The sequence below is a fragment of the Tursiops truncatus genome, chromosome 3 (assembly GCF_011762595.2).
Source record: "Tursiops truncatus isolate mTurTru1 chromosome 3, mTurTru1.mat.Y, whole genome shotgun sequence".
Taxonomy (NCBI): domain Eukaryota; kingdom Metazoa; phylum Chordata; class Mammalia; order Artiodactyla; family Delphinidae; genus Tursiops; species Tursiops truncatus.
In genome coordinates this window covers 60,713,166-60,732,720 of record NC_047036.1, presented here as the reverse complement: position 1 = coordinate 60,732,720, position 19,555 = coordinate 60,713,166, and the positions used below count along the sequence as shown (strand labels likewise).

Below are 19,555 nucleotides of genomic sequence, written 5' to 3'. Positions count from 1 at the left end.
GCAGTACAGATTGTCCTTGCAGAATGCTAGTAATGTCACATATTTAGCTGCAGCTGGGGGTGGAATTGCAGGGAAAAGTATGATATAATTAGACTATAATTATTCTGGCATTGTATAACAAAGAGCCTCATTTTCCCCGTCTGCAGCAAGTGACAAAGTTGCCTGCCAGCCTCTGGGGTGCAGGTAGATGCTTTAGACATCCTTGAATGCCCTAAGGAGCTGGGAAGGCCACGGAGGGTCACTGTCCACCCCCATCTGCTGGGCCCAGATATCATACACCCAGGGAGAGTCAAACCACACACACACACCATACTCCTCCAAAAGACAGAAAAGAAGCTGGAGACAGTTGAGGTACAACCAGCCAAAAGGCATCAAAAGAAACTGACCATTTAGTCCTCCTCTGTCTTCTCCTATGGAGAACTCTTGCCTTCCCTCCCCCTCTGCAGGGGTTGCTCTTGTGCTCGTTGCTTGGGGACGTTCCAACCAGCCAAGCTGAAGCTGATGCGGAAGGTGAGGGGACTGGGCTTCTGGGCAAACCCACCTTCCTGGGACCGCTGCTGCCTGGGCGAGGTCCATTCATCAGCTTTGCGTTGGTTTGTATTAAGAACCTGAGCCTTCTCAACGAGCCCAACGCTCCCAAACAGCTCATCACGGAGGGGTGAGAAGTTATGGCGCTCACAGAGTGTTGTGTAGTTAGAACCTTGCTGAGTTCTGAACCTAATGAGTCCTTGAAAAGTTTTCAGTGCCCTGCTTAGAGCACGATAACTTGAAGCTCTTTCATTTAGCCCTGGTGCTGCCTGGGGATGTTTATTTCAAACGGCCAGACCTGCCTTTGCCACGCCCCCCATGGGCAAGGCGCCTTCTGACCTCTTACATGTGCCATCACATTGAATGCTGCCTAAGAAAACTCAAGCAGTCATTTAAAATAAAATGAGGAGTGCTTGCTTCGGCAGCGCATGTACTAACACTGGGACGATACAGAGGAGATTAGCATGGCCCCTGCGCCAGGATGACAAGCAAATTCGTGAAGCGTTCCATATTTTTATAAAAAATGAGATACTAAAATAAATAAGTAAATAAAATGAGGGAATTACCTATCAAAGCAATAAGGCGTCTGCTGTTCATTTTTGTTGTAGAAAACGCACGGTTGAAGAATTAAACCAAAATGAAATCTCTCTTTTCCTAATCCTATTTACTGTGAAAACATCTAAAATAAAAGTACAAAGTCTTTTTACCCTAAATAAAAACAGAAGAGAGCCCCAGGAATAAAAACAATTAATGTACAATTAAAACTCATAAATTGCTATAGTAAAGGCAATGCGGTTTTCTTACGAAATTCTATGAAGTTCTCTGCAGGTAATAAATATATGGATACAAAGAAACCAAGGGATTTAACTGACACTCAAAAATCTTTGGCAATCTTCCTTACCAACGAATTTCCACTGGTTTGAGATTCTTTTTTTAATACTTTCCCACCTCAAAAGGGACTGTTTATCCCCACACTTAATTTCTTAGAGCTCTCTATCCACCAAACAGTTGACTTCCCTGAGCAGGGTGAACCCCAGAAGGGCCTGCCTCTGGGGGTTCATGCCAATCCATTTTTCTTCCAAGGGACAGAGGAGGGCTCTGAAAAGTTAAGTTTAGAAAGGGTTCTGTTCTCTTTGAATGCAAATTCAGTAATCAAGGTAAGAAGTACAACCATTTCAATGAGATGCTATCCTTATTTTTCACTGAGCCTGAAAGCCTTGTGACCCCTCAGTGGGCCAGAGAGAGAAGCCAGAGCCCTTCTGGCATCCCATAGCCTGGAGCCACTTGGGACTGGTCTCCCAGAGGCCGCGGGCTATGAAGAGCCTCTTCTTTCCCCTGCTCTCTCTGAAGCGGGGCAGGTTGAAGAAATCAGGGTCCTAAGAGTGTGCTGGAGTAGAGCCTGAGCAAAACCAGGCATGGGCTACAACTCTGATACTCCAAGACGTCCCAGAAGCAGAGCATCCTAGCACCGAGACGCTGAGAGAATCTGTGTCTCAGAAGTAAGCACCAGAGAGAAGTTCTTAAAGCACTAGGCATGCGTAAAGAGACTTAAAATCAGTCTCTTGAAGATACTTCATGCATATTGAGGCCACAAGCAGGCCTCATGAAATTGCTATCATGGATACGTAGCAATTGCCATAGTCAGCATAATAAATATTCCCACGGGTTTGCCCCTATCTATAACAATCCAAGTAGGAATGTATAAATGTTGCAAGTACAAAGTCATCCTCAAAGGCTATTCTTAATCTCGATCTAATTGTACAGAAGTTAAACAGTACTTTTCCTAGTGTATAATTTTAAAACTGCTGTAAATAGTGGAAAATACTGTCAAAAGAAGAAACGCCTCCAATTTATTTCATTATACCAATGGGCTCCCAGTTTAGACTCTGCCATTTACCAGCTACGGTTACTTGTTCAACAGCTTCAGAATCCCTGGGATTCCGCTAAGAACCAGTGAACCTCAGCCTGAGGACAGACAAGCTTTGCTACAGAATGGTTAACCTTGTATTCATCCTATTTTGCTACATACCTTAACTTGAACTGTGAGCGAACTTCCCCATGTTCTATTTGAATCAGTTCATTATAGCAAGCAATTATGCTGCTATTCTCCATAAATCTCTGGAAAAAAAGCAAAGGTAATACATAAGACATATACAATTACTTCTTAAATAGTCAAAGAAGCTTAACAGTTTCTCCAACCTCAGGTAACTCTGTTATATAAGACAACTAGTAGGTAGGATGAGATTAAATAAAACAGTTGTCAAGTGTTTGAAATGCTTGTTTAAATGTATAACAAACAAGACAGCAGAAACATTACATAGTTATTTATAACAAAACATTATTAACACTCACAGGAAAATAAACACACGAGGCATAGAACACCTCCCCCAGCCTTGCTAATTACTGAAACACCTGTGCTTCTGTTGCACTAAGGAAAGTCTTCTAAAACCTGAGCCTAGATGTGTTCACGGCATACCACGCTACGAGTGATGTCTTCTGGTGGGGAGAGGCAGTCTTTGCTTCCTTCCTCATCTTCTGAGTGCCTAACGCATCCTGCCTCTTCTCATGTCTGTCTGACTGTCTGTCTGTCTGTCTCTCTCACATACACACACACACACTCTCTTCCACACATCTAGCATGGATGGCTTCTCCCTGTGGAATATCTGAGAAGCTCCCTGACTTTCCCTGTGCCTCTGGTCCCCACCAGCCCAGGAGGAAGCTGGGAAGGGCTAAGGACAGAGGGGGAACCATGAACACACACAGAGGGAAATGCTTTCTATTTACAAAGCAAAGTTAAACATGGTGAGCTTCTGGTTCAGCTTCTGGACGGGTGGAGATGATGTGTCAGTCTGTAACTGAGCTCTGAGTGGTGTTAGCTGATGCTTCATGAAGTACAAAAAAGGATCTGTGATAAAATAAGTCTTTGAAAAGGTTGGGATAAACAGTTTCCTTTGTTTTAAAACGAAAACCTCAGAAGTAAACTTTTGTTGACTAAGTCTAATTTATTTGCCTTAGGCTTTTATTATGCCTCTGTGTCTAGGTATATATTTTATATGTATATATTTATATATATATAAAATCATTCTATATTTTCACTTTCATATTTACGTAGTAACGTTTTTCCTTTTTTCCTTTTTATTTATTTGTTTATTTAACATCTTTATTGGACTATAATTGTTTTACAATGTTGTGTTAGTTTCTGCTGTATAAAAAAGTGAATCAGCTATACATATACATATATCCCTGTAACCCCTCCCTGTAGTGTCTCCCTCCCACCCTCCCTATCCCACCACTCTAGGTGGTCACAAAGCACTGAGCTGATCTCCCTATGCTATGCGGCTGCTTCCCACTAGCTATTTTACATTTGGTAGTGTATGTATGTCAATGCCACTCTTTCACTTCATCCCAGCTTATCCTTCCCCCTCCCCGTGTCCTCGAGTCCATTCCCTACATCTGCGTCTTTATTCCTGTCCGGCCCCTAGGTTCGTCAGAACCAATTTTTTTTTTTAGATTCCATATATATGTGTTAGCACACGGTATTTGTTTTTCTCTTTCTGACTTACTTCACTCTGTATGACAGACTCTAGGTCCATCCACCTCACTACAAATGACTCAATTTCGTTTCTTTTTATGGCTGAGTAATATTCCATTGCATATATGTGCTACATCTTCTTCATCCATTCATCTGCCGATGGACACTTAGGTTGATTCCATGACCTGGCTGTTGTAAATAGAGATGCAATGAACACTGTGGTACATGACTTTTTTTTTTCTTTTTTGCAGGACACGGGCCTCTCACTGTTGTGGCCTCTCCCATTGCGGAGCACAGGCTCTGGATGTGCAGGCTCAGCGGCCATGGCTCACGGGCCCAGCCGCTCAGCGGCCTGTGGGATCTTCCCAGACCAGGACACGAACCCGTGTCCCCTGCATCAGCAGGCGGACTCTCAACCACTGCGCCACCAGGGAAGCCCTACTTCTTTTTTTATTTGGATTCCTTTTCTTTCTTTTTCTTCTCTGATTGCTGTGGCTAAAACTTCCAAAACTGTGTTGAATTTTGTCAACAGCTTTTTCTGCATCTATTGAGATGATCATATGGTTTTTCTCCTTCAGTTTGTTAATATTGTTTATCACATTGATTGATTTGCATATATTGAAGAATCCTTGCATTCCTGGGATAAACCCCACTTGATCATGGTGTATGATCCTTCTAATGTGCTGTTGGATTCTGTTTGCTGGTATTTTGTTGAGGATTTTTGCATCTGTGTTCATCAGTGATATTGGCCTATAGTTTTCTTTTTTTGTGAACACCTTTGTCTGGTTTGGGTATCAGGATGATGGCGGCCTCATGGAATGAGTTTGGGAGTGTTCCTCCCTCTGCTATATTTTGGAAGACTTTGAGAAGTTTTGGTGTTAGCTCTCCTCTAAATGTTTGATAGAATTTGCCTGTGAAGCCATCTGGTCCTGGGCTTTTTTCATTGGAAGATTTTTAATCACAGTGCTTGAGATTTTTAATTTCAGTGCCTGTGATTGGTCTGTTTATATTTTCAATTTCTTCCTGGTTCAGTCTCAGAAGGTTGTGCTAAGAATTTGTCCATTGCTTCCAGGTTGTCCATTTTATTGGCATATAGTTGCTTGTAGTAATCTCTTGTGGTCCTTTGTATTTCTGCAGTGTCAGTTGTTACTTCTCCTTTTTCATTTCTAATTCTATTGATTTGAGTCTTCTCCCTTTTCTTCTTGATGAGTCTGGTTAATGGTTTATCAATTTTGTTTATCTTCTCAAGGAAACAGCTTTTACTTTTATTGATCTTTGCTATTGTTTCCTTCATTTCTTTTTCATTTATTTCTGAGCTCATCTTTATGATTTCTTTCCTTCTGCTAACTTTGGGGTTTTTTTGTTCTTCTTTCTCCAATTGCTTTAGGTGTAAGGTGAGATTGTTTATTTGAGATGTTTCTTGTTTCTTAGGGTAGGATTGTATTGCTATAAACTTCCCTCTTAGGACTGCTTTTGCTGCATCTCGTAGGTGTTGGGTTGTCGTGTTTTCATTTCTTTCTAGGTATTTATGATTTCCTATTTGATTTCTTCAGTGATCTCTTGGGTATTAGTAGTGTACTGTTCCACCTCCATGTGTTTGTATTTTTTACAGATTTTTTCCTGTAATTGATACCTAGTCTCATAGCATTGTGGTCGGAAAAGATACTAATTACGATTTCAATTTTCTTATATTTACCAAGGCTTGATTTGTGACCCAAGATATGATCTATCCTGGAGAATGTTCCATGAGCACTTGAAAGTGTATCCTGTTGTTTTTGGATGGAATGTCCTATAAATATCAATTAATTCCATCTTGTTTAATGTGTCATTTAAAGCTTGTGTTTCCTTATTTATTTTCATTTTGGATGATCTGTCCATGGGTGAAAGTGGGGTGTTAAAGTCCCCTACTATTACTGTGTTACTGGCGATTTCCCCTTTGGCTGTTAGCATTTGCCTTATGTATTGAGGTTCTCCTATGTTGGGTGCATAAATATTTACAATTGTTATATTTTCTTCTTGGATTGATCCCTTAATCATTATGTAGTATCCTTCTTTGTCTCTTGTAATAGTCTTTATTTTAAAGTCTATTTTGTCTGATATGAGAATTGCTACTCCAGCTTTCTTTTGATTTCCATTTGCATGGACTATCTTTTTCCATCCCCTCACTTTCAGTCTGTATGTGTCCCTCAGTCTGAAGTGAGTCTCTTGTAAACAGCATATATACCTGACTTGTTTTTGTATTCATTCAGCCAGTGTGTGTCTTTTGGTTGGAGCATTTAATCCATTTACATGTAAGGTAGTTATCGATATGTATGTTCGTATTACCTTTTTCTTAATTGTTTGGGGTTTGTTATTGTAGGTCTTTTCCTTCTCCTGTTTCCTGCCTAGAGAAGTTCCTTTAGCATTTGTTGTAAAGCTGGTTTGGTGGTGCTGAATTCTTAAGCTTTTGCTTGTCTGTAAACCTTTTAATTTCTCCATCAAATCTGAATGAGATCCTTGCTGGGTAGAGTAATCGTGGTTGTAGGTTTTTCCCTTTCATCACTTTAAATATGTCCTGCCACTCCATTCTGGCTTGCAGAGTTTCTGCTGAAGATCAGCTGTTAACCTTATGGGGATTCCATGTATGTTAATTGTTGCTTTTCCCTTGCTGCTTTAAATATTTTTTCTTTGTATTTAATTTTGATAGTTTGATTAATATGCATCTTGGCATGTTTCTCCTTGGATTTATCCTGTATGGGACTCTCTGAGCTTCCTGGACTTGATTGACTATTTCCTTACCAATATTAGGCAAGTTTTCAACTATAATCTATTCAAATATTTTCTCAGTCCCTTTCTTTTTCTCTTCGTCTTCTGGGACCCCTATAATTCGAATGTTGGTGCGTTTAATGTTTTCCCAGTGGTCTCTGAGACTGTCCTCAATTCTTTTCATTCTTTTTTCTTTATTCTGCTCTGCAGTAGTTGATTCCATTATTTTATCTTCCAGGTCACTTATCTGTTCTTCTGCCTTGGTTATTCTGCTATTGATTCCTTCTAGAGAATTTTTAATTTCATTTATTGTGTTGTTCATCATTGTTTGTTTGTCGTTTAGCTCTTCTAGGTCTTGTTAAATGTTTCTTGTATTTTCTCCATTCTATTTCCAAGATTTTGGATCATCTTTACAATCATTGCTCTGAATTCTTTCTCAGGTAGACTGCCTATTTCCTCTCCATTTGTTTGGTCTGGTGGGTTTTTATCTTGCTCCTTCATCTGCTGCATATTTCTCTGTCTTCTCATTTTGCTTAGCTTACTGTGTCTGGGGTCTCCTTTTCACAGGGTGCAGGTTCGTAGTTCCCATTTTTTTTGGTGTCTGTCCCCAGTGGGTAAGGTTGGTTCAGTGGCTCGTGTAGGCTTCCTGGTGGGAGGTACTGGTACCTGTGTTCTGGTGAATGAGGCTGGATCTTGGCTTTCTGGTAGGCAGGACCATGTCTGGTGGTGTGTTTTGGGGTGTCTGTGAACATATTATGATTTTAGGCAGCATCTCTGCTAGTGGGTGGGGTTGTGCTCCTGTCTTGCTAGTTGTTCGGCATGGGGTGTTCAGCACTGGAGTTTGCTGGTTGTTGGATGGAGCTGGGTCTTAGCGTTGAGATGGAGATCTCTGGGACAGCTCTCGTCGACTGCTATTACGTGGTGCCGGGAGGTCTCTCGTGGTCCAATGTCCTGAACTCGGCTCTCCCACCTCAGAGGCTCAGGCCTGACAGCCAGCCGGAGCACCAAGACCCTTTTGGGAAGTCTGAGGTCTTCTGCCAGTGCTCAGTAGGTGTTCTGTAGGAGTTGTTCCACATGTAGATGTATTTTGTTTGTTTGTTTTTTGCATACGTGGGCCTCTCACTGTTGTGGCCTCTCCCGTTGTGGAGCACAGGCTCCGGACGCGCAGGCTCACAGGCCCAGCCGCTCCGCAGCATGTGGGATCTTCCCGGACCGGGGCACGAACCCATGTCCCCTGCATCGGCAGGCGGACTCTCAACCACTGCGCCACCAGGGAAGCCCTGTAGATGTATTTTTGATGTATTTGTGGGGAGGAAGGTGATCTCCACGTCTTACTCCTCTGCCATCTTGAAGGTCCTACCGTAATTTTTTATAATTCTTATTTTTCTTTAGGTCTCCTAAGAACTTCCAGTGTGGTGAAGATCAGCCTTCTGTTAGGTGATGGTTTCTAAACATTGGAGCACTTTGTTTGCACATTAAGTGGCAGTCAGTAAGTGTTTTGTAGACTAAGGGCAGTGGGAAAATATTTTGGGAAGTTTTTAGACTATCATTAACCCCGAAATCTGAAATAAATTGAGTGAACCAAGAAGAGTGATCTTCAAACTTCAACATGCTAAGAATAACCTGGGTGTTTGGTTTAAAATGCAGCTTCCCGGGCCCCACTTCCAGAAACGTAGGCAGGTGTCTTTAGTACAGGATTTCTCCATATGCTTGGGTGCGATGCTGCTAACATGCACTGTACCTTCTCAGGGGCAAGAGGAGGAGAATCAGAGTCTTCACTGATTTTCCACACTTACTCGACCACAGAAGCCTTTTGTCATGGACACCTATTAAAAGCTTTGGGACACTAGCATTCCATGGAACACTTTGGGAAACGTGACTTTGGTGGACCCGGCATGAAGTTGGGAGTTAAACACCAAGTATTTGCATCTTGACTTATTATGAGTATGAGCTCTGCAAGGTAGTCATTTTGAGCCTGTTTCCTCCTCTGCAGAAATGGAGAAAATACCAAACCTCTCATCCGTAGATGAGGATCAAGTCAGTCCCCTAGAATGGAGCCCGACAAATAATAAACCTTGGTTCTCCACTTCTTCCTCCACACAACGTCTCTCCAGGGAGGAACTGTGTCTGACTGCCATATCCCCGACACGCCTAGCACACCACCTTGCACAGAGTAAGTGCTCCATAAAGACTTGCTGAATGAACTTGTAAACATCATTCCAAATAGCAAAGGGGTACACAAAGGCTCATACAAAAACAAGCTGCAATCGCCCTTTGCTAAGATGCTCTTTCTAAAAACTCAGAGTGGGCTGAGCACCGTGTAGTCGGCCACTCACGCACAGCTATAGAGGCTTCAAGAGGAGCTGCTCTGGGATATTTGATGGTACGATGTGTTCCTGGATCCCCACTCAGGGACCCATCAACTGAGGCACTGGTCAATTAGCTAGTAACACAGAGCCGAGTTTCAGCAGATGATTTAATACAATCACAACAACTCAGAGATGGGAAACAACTTCACAGAAGGCAAGAAGAATAGCTGGCATATTTGGAAGGGTGTTTGGGTAGAAAGTTGCCAGAGACAAGATTTTGCCCCCAAAAAAGGAGACCAGCCACCTGGAGAGCAGCCTCGGCCGATTCTGTGCCACTGTAACTCAGGAGGGAAAGCCTGTTAGGTGCGGCAGCTTCTCTCAGAAAGAGCCCCAACTCCTTGGGGGCAACCTGACCTGGCTAGCAAAGGGCCTTGATCAGACCCAGCACTAAAGACTACCAGGTGGCCCCTGACAGGTACTGTTTTTCATGCTTCCACAAAGGGCTTTACTCACCATGGCTGCCTGCAAAAAGCAGCATCATATCAAGACAGAGAAACGAAACCTTCCAGAGCAGCACAGACAGGTTACAAAAAAGAATAAAAAGGAACAATGGTATTTTCCCTCCTAAATTCACTTAATAGCGTTTGCACCCAAACAGGGCAGATGTCTCTCCTAAGCTTTTCTGTGAGTAGACGTGCAATCTTAGCCCCCCAGACAAGACGCTATCCCTCCTAATGACACCAATCTCCACACCAGTTGGTCAGAGGCAGGATTGGTGAACTAAAAGCTGAATTCCAAAAGGGCACTCAACAGCACCTATGGCAACGGGGGCTCATGGCCATAACCCACGGCGTGTCTTGCCTGCCCCAGCCCCTCCACAGGTCATGTGGAGAACCTCCATGCTCACATTCTGAGAGGCCCTGCCTCAGATGTGAAGGACAGCCTTGGGCTGAGGTGCATGGGTGGTCAACGTTACATGGAAGATTTATGAAAACTGAGTAATTTTAAGTCATTCCTCAGAAAATGAGTAAGTAAAGAAAAGACGTCCCAGCCACACGACTTCTTGGATGACTTTCCTTTTGCAAGTCTCCATTCCGAAACTCAGAAGCATTGTCTCGTTAAGCTGTGGCAAGCACGCCAGAACGGCGTCTGGAACCGAGTGCCAGCCTCTGAGAGATGCGATGACGGACAGGAGGGAAGAGTGAAGGGAGTGAGTGATACTGCTGACCGGAAACATTCATTTCTATCACACTTGTGAACCGCAGCACTGCCTTCAACGTTTTATACAGCACTGCTGCTTCTCCACGGAAGCACACCAAAGCACAAAACAACTGCATCCCGTGGGCAATTTCTGCTTCTCTGTGATTGACAATAAACAAGGGATCTTTTTGAATCCAGAGTAGCCAACCACCATTGCTTAAAGCACCCAAAGGAATTTTCATAATTCACAAGGCACTGGCAGTCTCCTAGTTTTGAAGGAAAAGGACGCATCACACCATCTATTTGAGATTCAGATTACTCCTATCAAAAGACCTTGAGATACCAGGTAAACCTAGTTATTTAGGTTGTTGGTAAGTCTCCTTAATCAATCTCAATCTTCTAGTTGAGTAGCAGGGTCAAAGAACTTTCCTTTGCTGATGTTTTTGGTTTAAACCAGGAGTTCACAAGATGCCACAAGTCACTTGCTTGAGTTTAAATTACCCGCAAAAGTTGCCCAAGTCAACTGTGACCTCTACCTTATTTTTTCCAAAGGGTAATCTTTTATTTTTTTAATAGAAGAAATATACGCTTGTTATTTAAAAAATTCAAGCATATAAAGTGAGGTCCTCCACAATTTCTCCGTAAGGGTTTGTAATATTTTAATATTATGAAATACATTTCCTTTAAACAGTCATGTTTTGATTATCTTTCTCCACCCCTTTTCTTCTCTCTTTCAAATCCATCATGTTGTTTTCTGTTTGCATGCACACGGCCTCACCTCCAACCAAACCTTCAGACTGCCCTTACCCTGAGATACTGGGTAAGCCTAGGTATTTAGTTTGTTAAGTTTCCTTGGAGTAATCAGTCTTCATCCCCAAGTTGAATATCAGTGTTATTCATGTAGTTGTCACTCAGAATTTTTCTTTGCTGACATTTATGGCTTCAATGAGGAGTTCCCAAGATGCTATTGCTGTCATGGGCCTGTCCCCAGGGTGTAAGCTGTGGCTGGGCCCTTGATGAGCACAGAGCCCTGGGTGCCGATCTGGTGGACTAACTACACGTAATCACACACATACACGCTAACTGACCGGACTGATTTAAATGAGATTACTTTGGGACTAGAGAATTTCGACCTGATATAAGAAGACAGGTTTTTTACATCATTACATATCTGTAGCTAAGATATATGAAGTTATGAGAGAAAAAGGAAAAAAGCCTGACCAGCAGGTGCTCGTCACCATCCCATGAGAACAACTGCTTCCTTTCCCTCACAGTTCTGGGGCTGAATGCCTATAACAGTATGCTTAGCTGTTTGGCTAAGGTTAGGTATCTGTATCTGAGAGAGGTGCTAGTTCATCTTTTACATACCCGGTTGAAGCCTGCGTGCAGAAGAGGGAGGACCGAGGCCTCTTCATAGTCGCCGGATCTGTAGCAAAGCAGAAAATGTGGTCACTCGGCAGATATACAAACCGGGATTCCTCACACTGAAACTCGGAGAGCGCAAGGCAAGCAGGGAGATGGCTGTGAGGGTGACTTCCTGCCCAGCACATGCCCGCAGGGTGCACCTGCCTTGTAAGAACCCAGACTCCCACGTCCGCCTTCAGGTGCAGAAAGAACACAGACAGTAGAAGGAACTCCAGCAGTGTGCATGAAAGGTGCACACAACAGGCCCTCTCCAACTCTGGGCTCCTTGGGAGTTGGAGCAAATGTGCCGGAGCAGTTCCCATAAAGGGACAAGGAAGGTGCAACGCTCATCCCAGAGACCACTGTCCTCTTTGAGATCCCCAAACCTTCTGGAAGCACGACTCCCACCCCAAGACTTAGGTGGGTCCAACTCTCAGGAAGACAACTGGCATTAGAGGCTGCAGCACCCCAGGGCCAATGGGGAAGAAGTGTCATCAGGAAAGCCAAGTGAGAAGGGAAGAAGACAGAAATTGATTACTGGCACTCATCTCAGGGGCGGTTTCCTACACTGAGCCTGCAGTTGGGTCTCAGAACTTCAGTTTGAATACAAGGACGGGGTGGGGGTCAGCTGGTCATGAAGTCATGCTGTGGCTCTGCTGCCACCTTTATGAGAAACGGTGTCCCCAAGACAGCGAGCAAGTAGCATGGCGTACATACCTTAGAAAACAGGGAAGAAAAATGGGACAATGGGGACTGGGTGGAGAAGCAGAACGAGAACAGGAAGAGAAATCCCAGTGCCTATTTGTGGCATTACCTGTGGCATTCTCCCAGCAGGGAAAAGCTGTCCTCCCTACCCCCTTTCCTCCTTAGGAACTCAAGGTTCTACCCTCTCTGAACAATAATCAGTAGGGGCACAAAAGGGCTCCAAGGGTATTAATAATGTTCTGTTTCATAAGCTGGGTGGCACACGCAGCATTAATTTTATTATTAACTTCCTCTATAAATGAAATACTTAAAAAATAGGGGAAAAAAAGTGAAAAATAATAACAAGACACAGCAAGCCATTACTTGTCAAGGACACGTACACATGAATAAGAAAAAAAATGAATGTTTTGTCTTGGGCCCATGGAATCAGCCAGGCTTGGGGAAATGCTGTGTGGCTTGGTACCCTTCTGGTACCCATGTCAAGACCCTAAGACCCTGTTAAGAGCTCACATCCCCAGAAGATAAAATATAAGCAAGAGGGCTGAAGAAGGCTGGTCTCACATCTCGGTTCCCCTCGCTCTTTCTTGCTGAGATCCCATCCCCCACCAAGATGGCAAGATGGTAAGAAACCAATGGGACAGTTTCTTCACTTTCCTGGGCCAAGAGCCTGTGGTAGGTGTCCAAGTGAAGAGACACAGCTCCTATCAAGAGACTCAAGGAGGAGCAGGTGAGGAGAAGTCTTTGGTTAGGGCAAGACTTGGAAGCCAGGATTTCCCACTGTTCCAATATGGCTTTGGAATGGATATTTCAAATCTCCCCTGGGCGGGGCCTGCCTGAGGGAGGCTGAAACTCTGAGTTGCTGGCCTGTCAGCTCCTTCAGGGCAGAATCTGTGCCAATCACCATAGTGGGGCCATCCTGCTGTCCTGCTTCTAGCCACGTAACAGTCCCAACATAAACTGCACCATCCTTTTCTTGCGGTGGCTTTAGCGCCTGCTCTCATGCTATAATCTGTTCCTTCTTAAGTGAAAAAAATAAGCATTCTCCTATCTCTTTTCTTCAAAGAGAAAAGATAAGCTGGAACGATGTTCTCTCCAGACCTCCTCCTCCCCAGATTCTCTACTCATTTCCAGCATATGATGAGTAACCATCTTTTTCTTGAAGTGTGTATGTGCTGACAGAAATTAGAGAGGGTAAAGAGAAAAATCCAAATATTTCTAGAAACTTGCAAAACAAAGAAAATCCCAAGTAAGATCTAAGGTTGTTGCTGTGAGGCCAAAGACCTCCCCCTTGCTTTGCCAGCTCAAAGGCTGAATTACAACAGACCAATGTTTCAGGAGGAAGAGTAGTATTCCCAGCTGGGAACGGGAGGTGAGCTTACGCTTGTGAAACCACCGCAAGAATCACCGTGTGCTCCGAGGGATTTGTGGCCCGGATCGACCTGCAAGGAGAAAGCTCCAAGTCAAACCAGTGATTACGCCTTGTTCCGTTACCAGAATACAGGACTTCTTCACAGTGAAAATGGCACAAAATCAAATGTCCCTGTAAAGAAGAAGTCTGAAAACACATGGAAAACAACAAAAAAAGATGCCCTTGTGGATTAGGACAATCTCTTTCTTTTACTAAAAAAAAAAAAAAAAAAAAAAAAAATTTTTTTAACTCCCAGGCAATTCTCCAGTAGGTCAGACCTGCCAATTTTCCACTTCAAAAACTGGCAAATTCCACTTAACTTCCATGTTTTCTGGTTGAAATTCCACGCTGCAAGAAAATTGGCAGTCCTACAATTCTCTAGTTATCAATTTGTACTTGGGGAGCTAACTGGGATGGATCTTTTAAAACAGTAGATAGTTCAGAAAGTTGCCCTTAGAAGGACTGCTGGCAGATGGATGTACACGTGCAGGTTAAGGTCTTTTAAAAATTTCACAAAGAGCCATCTCAATTTTTCAGTTGTACTGTTATTTGTGCTCAAATACTTTAAACAACTGAGTCATCAACTAGGGCTGAGAAATGGTCAACACAGTAACTGTCACTATAATGATATTTGTTGTACCATGACCGCCTGTCTATAATTTGTTTATTCCCTAGGAATTTAACAGGGTTAAAATATGTAAGGATATAGAATTTTGAGGTCCATGATGCCAGAAAATGTGCTATGCTGCAGCTCAGATTCTGGATTATTTTGGTCAGGGGTCATGAGTTGGATGAACTCTTAATAAAGGGCCACATGCTTGAGTCTTAGTACAAATAAGCATGCTTGTTTCCATCCATCTCCTTGGTCTGACCTCCCTTTATTTCGGGATCCTTCAGAAGGGAACCAACACCTCTAAGAACAGAAGGCTGAGGAATTCGTGAAACAACCTGTATTTGTTTCTTTCTAGCTACTGGCATTTCTGCCCCTCTCTCATTTTTTTTTTTTTTTGGCGGTACGCGGGCCTCTCACCGTTGTGGCCTCTCCCGTTGCGGAGCACAGGCTCTGGACGCGCAGGCTCAGCGGCCATGGCTCACGGGCCCAGCCGCTCCGTGGCATGTGGGATCCTCCCAGACTGGGGCACAAACCCGTGTCCCCTGCGTTGGCAGGTGGACTCTCAACCACTGCGCCACCAGGGAAGCTCCCCTCTCCATTTTAAGGTGTATGCATTACTGCTCCCCCAGGGACAGCCAGCTCATACTGCTTCATCCTCTTTGACTAAATTTCTTCACCTTTCTCTAAAAATGTACCTTCCCCATGTCCTATTCCTTGAGACCTCACTCTATGTGAGTAGAAGGCTCAAGAAAAGACCAGCTGCTGTCTTCCTGGGAAATGAAGGTTCCCCTTGCGGATAAATGGTATTTGAACGAGCTCCTTTGGAGAGACGCCTGAACTCACTATGGGCAGCAGGGGTAATGCCAGCCCAGACCACTTCCCACTCAGCCACCCTACCCCCTACCACGTCCTGGTAACATGAAGCTACACTTATCTCCTACTTAGGAGCCTACTGAAATCTCAGCAGAAATACCAGGTGCACCTAATGAAAAAAAATGTACAGTTTCAGAGGTGCGCTCTCATCTCTAGGGAGATGCTAAACACCTCTCACCTTCCTTCAGCCTCTTCCACCCCCAGGAGGTGTCATGGGTACACTGCTGGGCTGCATTCTAAGGGGTGGGGCTTAGGCAAGAGAAAACACGTTATGAACATAACTGGGCTGGAGCTCACGCTTGCTTAGCTTCTTTTGAGATTGGCTTCTGTGTTTTAGGTCCCTTCCTGCTGCTGACCTCTTCTCTCTCATTCCTCCAAAGGAACTGGTGTGGCCAGAGAGACCTGGACCTCTTCCTGGTTGAGAGGACTAAGGGGGAGCTGGGCACAGGTGAGGCCAGGGTCCAAGGAAGCATGCTAAGCTAAGGTCCAGTCCAGCTCAAAAACCAGAGATCTTGGGCCATAGATGACAATGAAGAAGGCACATCTGCTGGGAATGCGTCCCCACACATCTTAGGGAAGGTGTGCTGGCAGTCCAGCATTCAGGAATCTCACCATCCTCAATGTGACTGGTAACAGTCAGTAAACGCACCAGCAGACACATAACCTGGCTTCTGAACTGCACTGATGCCCCACTGTTTTTCTGTGCAGCTAAGACAAACATTCACTCATCAGGAAACAAAACTACATTTCTTTATATTCAAGGAAGATTACGAAGCTTACCTGCTAACTGGGGCCTTTGCCTGAATTAAAAGAATTCTTCCTATTCATTTCTTCTTTTTACATCTGAAGCCTGTCTTAAATCATTCTATATATGCACAAAGGATTGTGCTATTTCTACTACAAAATCATGTAAGAAGAGTAAGTGGAGACCAAGAAAAAGCAGACCTGCTTAATTATAAGAGACCCCATTCTAGCCTGAAAATCACACATGCACACATACACACGCACATATATATATACACATACACATGTATCTATTTCTTAACACTAAAAATACCCAAATATTTTGTGACACATTTTAGTATTATATACTTAAATAGGCAAACGTTTCTATGCAGGAAGATAGGATTATTTGGGACCAGTAAGACATTTTAAAAAAGGTTCCTTAAGAAAGTTTCTTCTTTGGAAAACTGAAAATGGTCCAAGAATAGCAAGGTGGTGCCGTGACAAGAAACTTCTCTTAACGCACTAATTCCTTGTCAGGGTACCAAAGGGTCTAAGGAACCATCTCCCTACCTTTCATTTCACTTGCTAATATTCAAGGCAATTCCAGCTCCATACGTATTTGGAGTTTGTCCTGGTCTAGCATTTAATTAGTGACCTCTTCCCATCCAGCTTCAAAGCATTCCACTTGTGCTAAATGGATCAGTTCATCCAGAGCGAACTCTGATGACTGCATTTGTTTATGAACAGGCAAGCATTTCCTCCCCAGAGCACATTTCTGTAAACAAGCAGGGGGTTTGGATCCCTGGAAGATTTGCTGCTGCTGCAAAGTAGCTGCCTTCCCTCCACGACTGCTGTAGAATCCACCCATCTGTGTCAGGCAGAGAAAAATGGTCTATTTCACACATTTCTGATGTTCATTTTGGGACAGAATAATTAAGATTAAAATATCTGGTGTAAATCCAAACTCTATCTCTGTAACAAGAACTGTGTGAATTTCAATTTTTCTTTTGGGTGAAACATGAGCCCTACTCAAGGGGAGAAAACACCCTGAAGTTTTCAGTGGAGACTAGCTCACACCTCTAAATTCATCGGATCTCAAATGTGGAGAAATAGAAAAGGCCATAGGAGGAGCTACCGCCTTCACCACAGAAATCTGTATATACTACTTAGAAACATCAACACATATTTTAGAAATATGTGGGCTAGAACTGAAGACATCTTTAAATGAATTTCATTTTAAGCTGTTAAGTGGACATTTACTAACATATTAACATATCTAAGGTACCTGCACACTGCTTCTGCATCAAAGTTTCGAGTTTGTCTGTGGTCGATCACAATAATCTCATGATGTTTATCTAGAAAGCATTCCAGGGCTGACTCCGGAGTCCGAGCAATATTACATCTGTAACCGGCTCTGTCACAGGCCCACCAGAATCCATCACTCTGACTGTCTTCCTTTGCAAAGATCAGCAAAACCTGGAACACAAAGAAAAGAGAATCTTGACAGTAATCATCATCCTTAGAGAGTAGTACTGTATGCTAAAACATATATATGGAATTTAAGAAAAAAACATGTCATGAGGAACCTAGGGGTAAGACAGGAATAAAGACACAGACCTACTAGAGAATGGGCTTGAGGATATGGGGAGGGGGAAGGGTGAGCTGTGACAAAGCGAGAGAGTGGCATGGACATATGTACACTACCAAGCGTAAAATAGATAGCTAGTGGGAAGCAGCCGCATACCACAGGGAGATCAGCTCGGTGCTTTGTGACCACCTAGAGGGGTGGGTTAGGGAGGGTGGGAGGGAGCGAGATGCAAGACGGAAGAGATATGGGAACATATGTATATGCATAACTGATTCACTTTGTTATAAAGCAGAAACTAACACACCATTGTAAAGTAATTACACGCCAATAAAGATGTAAAAAAAAATAGAAAATAAATTTTTTAAAAAAATTAAAGAAAATAAAAAAATAAATAAACAGCCAAAAAAAAAAAAGCGGGCCTACAAGATACTGGTTTAAAATGCAGCCTCTGGAGAGAAGCTACCTGGGTTCAAATCCCGGCTGGTCCACTGATTCTAGGGTGTCTTTGAACAAGGTAGTTCATCTCTTCAGCCTACAGCTTCTCCAATGTCAGATGTGCTAACAACAGTGCCCTGTAAGCTAGCTATGAGGCCTGAGTGAGCACAGAATACATGGTCCATCGCTCTGCTGGTGGTTGTTACCCATTTGTAATTTCCTAACTGGCTTTGTTTTTAAATAGACTGAGCACTATGAAAATAGGCTAATCAACACAAGTTAGACTATGATTCACATACACACATATTTGGGGCCAGGGCAGCTGGTGTTCGTCTCAAGGTACCTGGCCACCTCTCTAAACTTAGCACTTAAATCCTTATCCAGACACAGAAGGGACGGGAACTCAAAACAATCTCAAAAACTAATTCCAACACCTAGCGTTTGCCAAATCTAGAAAGAACAATTGTGAAATGTGAAGCTATTGGAGCTAAGGTGAGGAAACGTGCCTCTTTTTTCTTCATTGAAAAGTGAAGCCCCGCTCCCTGGAAAGAAGGTAGCCATACTTCCCACCATGTTACCCTCTTCATTCCCTGGGCTCTGGGACCCAGATTCCCTGGTGGCCAGAAAGCCAGAGATGGCGATACCACCACCTGAACTTGTTCATTTATTTGTTTGTGGTCTATCTTCCCCACTAGAATTGAGCTCCAGGACAGCAAGGACCTGCCTGTCTTGTTCCTGCTGTGACCCCCTGCCGGTCAGCACCTACTATCTGAGTGAAAGGAGGGTTTCTGCAAAATGTAAGAGGGTTTTTACTGTCAATTGGAATAAAACTACGTCACAGCAATAGGTCTAATAAGAAATACATATAATAATCTCAAGATATTGATAAGGCATTTAATATTCTTCACCAACCACTTCTGGTTTAAACAGTTAGGAACAGAAGGGAAGTTTCTGGTCCTTTAAGTCCATAGCCAATGCCATTCTTCATGATGAAATTCTGAATGTCTTTCATTTAAAGTCAGAAACAAGACAAACTGTCCAATAATTACCACTACATTTTAAAAATGCTTCATTAATTGACAATACATAGAAAAACAGAAACAACAGTATAATCACCCTCATGTACCCATCACCCGGCTTCAGCAATAACCAACTCCTGGCCAATCTAGCTTCAATTCTCTCCCTAGCCACTTTCCAACTCCTGTATCAGCTTGCAGTAAATCCCACATATTTCATCCATATGCATCTATTAAAGACTCTTTTCTAAAAACAAAAAAAGAAACCACACCACCATTTCATACCTAAACCTCTCCAATAATTCCTTACCGTTAAACATCTGAATGTATGATAAATGTCATTTGTTCTACACTGTTTGAATCATTTCCTGTTTTCTCAAATGCCATGTTTCCAGAAGAGAAATAATATTTTTCAGTATGATTTTGACATTTACTTCTTAGCACATGGCTTGAAATCACATGCCAGTAACACA

The 19,555-nt window shown here is 43.2% G+C and overlaps 1 protein-coding gene and 1 non-coding gene across 5 annotated transcripts in view; one reads left to right on the top strand and one right to left on the bottom strand.

The window, feature by feature from the left end:
• Positions 1-19,555, bottom strand: part of PDE8B (phosphodiesterase 8B) — a 320,960-nt gene that overhangs the window by 116,545 nt on the left and 184,860 nt on the right. For all 4 annotated transcript variants that reach the window (XM_019929794.3, XM_073802226.1, XM_073802224.1 and 1 more), the window contains 4 exons: positions 17,329-17,519; positions 13,803-13,862; positions 11,683-11,740; positions 2,558-2,646 (listed from right to left, as the gene is read on the bottom strand). In XM_019929794.3, the coding sequence (XP_019785353.1) occupies positions 2,558-2,646; positions 11,683-11,740; positions 13,803-13,862; positions 17,329-17,519 (398 nt within the window). The remainder of the gene's footprint in view (positions 1-2,557; positions 2,647-11,682; positions 11,741-13,802; positions 13,863-17,328; positions 17,520-19,555) is intronic.
• On the top strand, positions 938-1,044 carry LOC117311962 (U6 spliceosomal RNA). Its single transcript, XR_004526152.1, has one exon. It is a non-coding gene; the product is annotated as a U6 spliceosomal RNA (small nuclear RNA).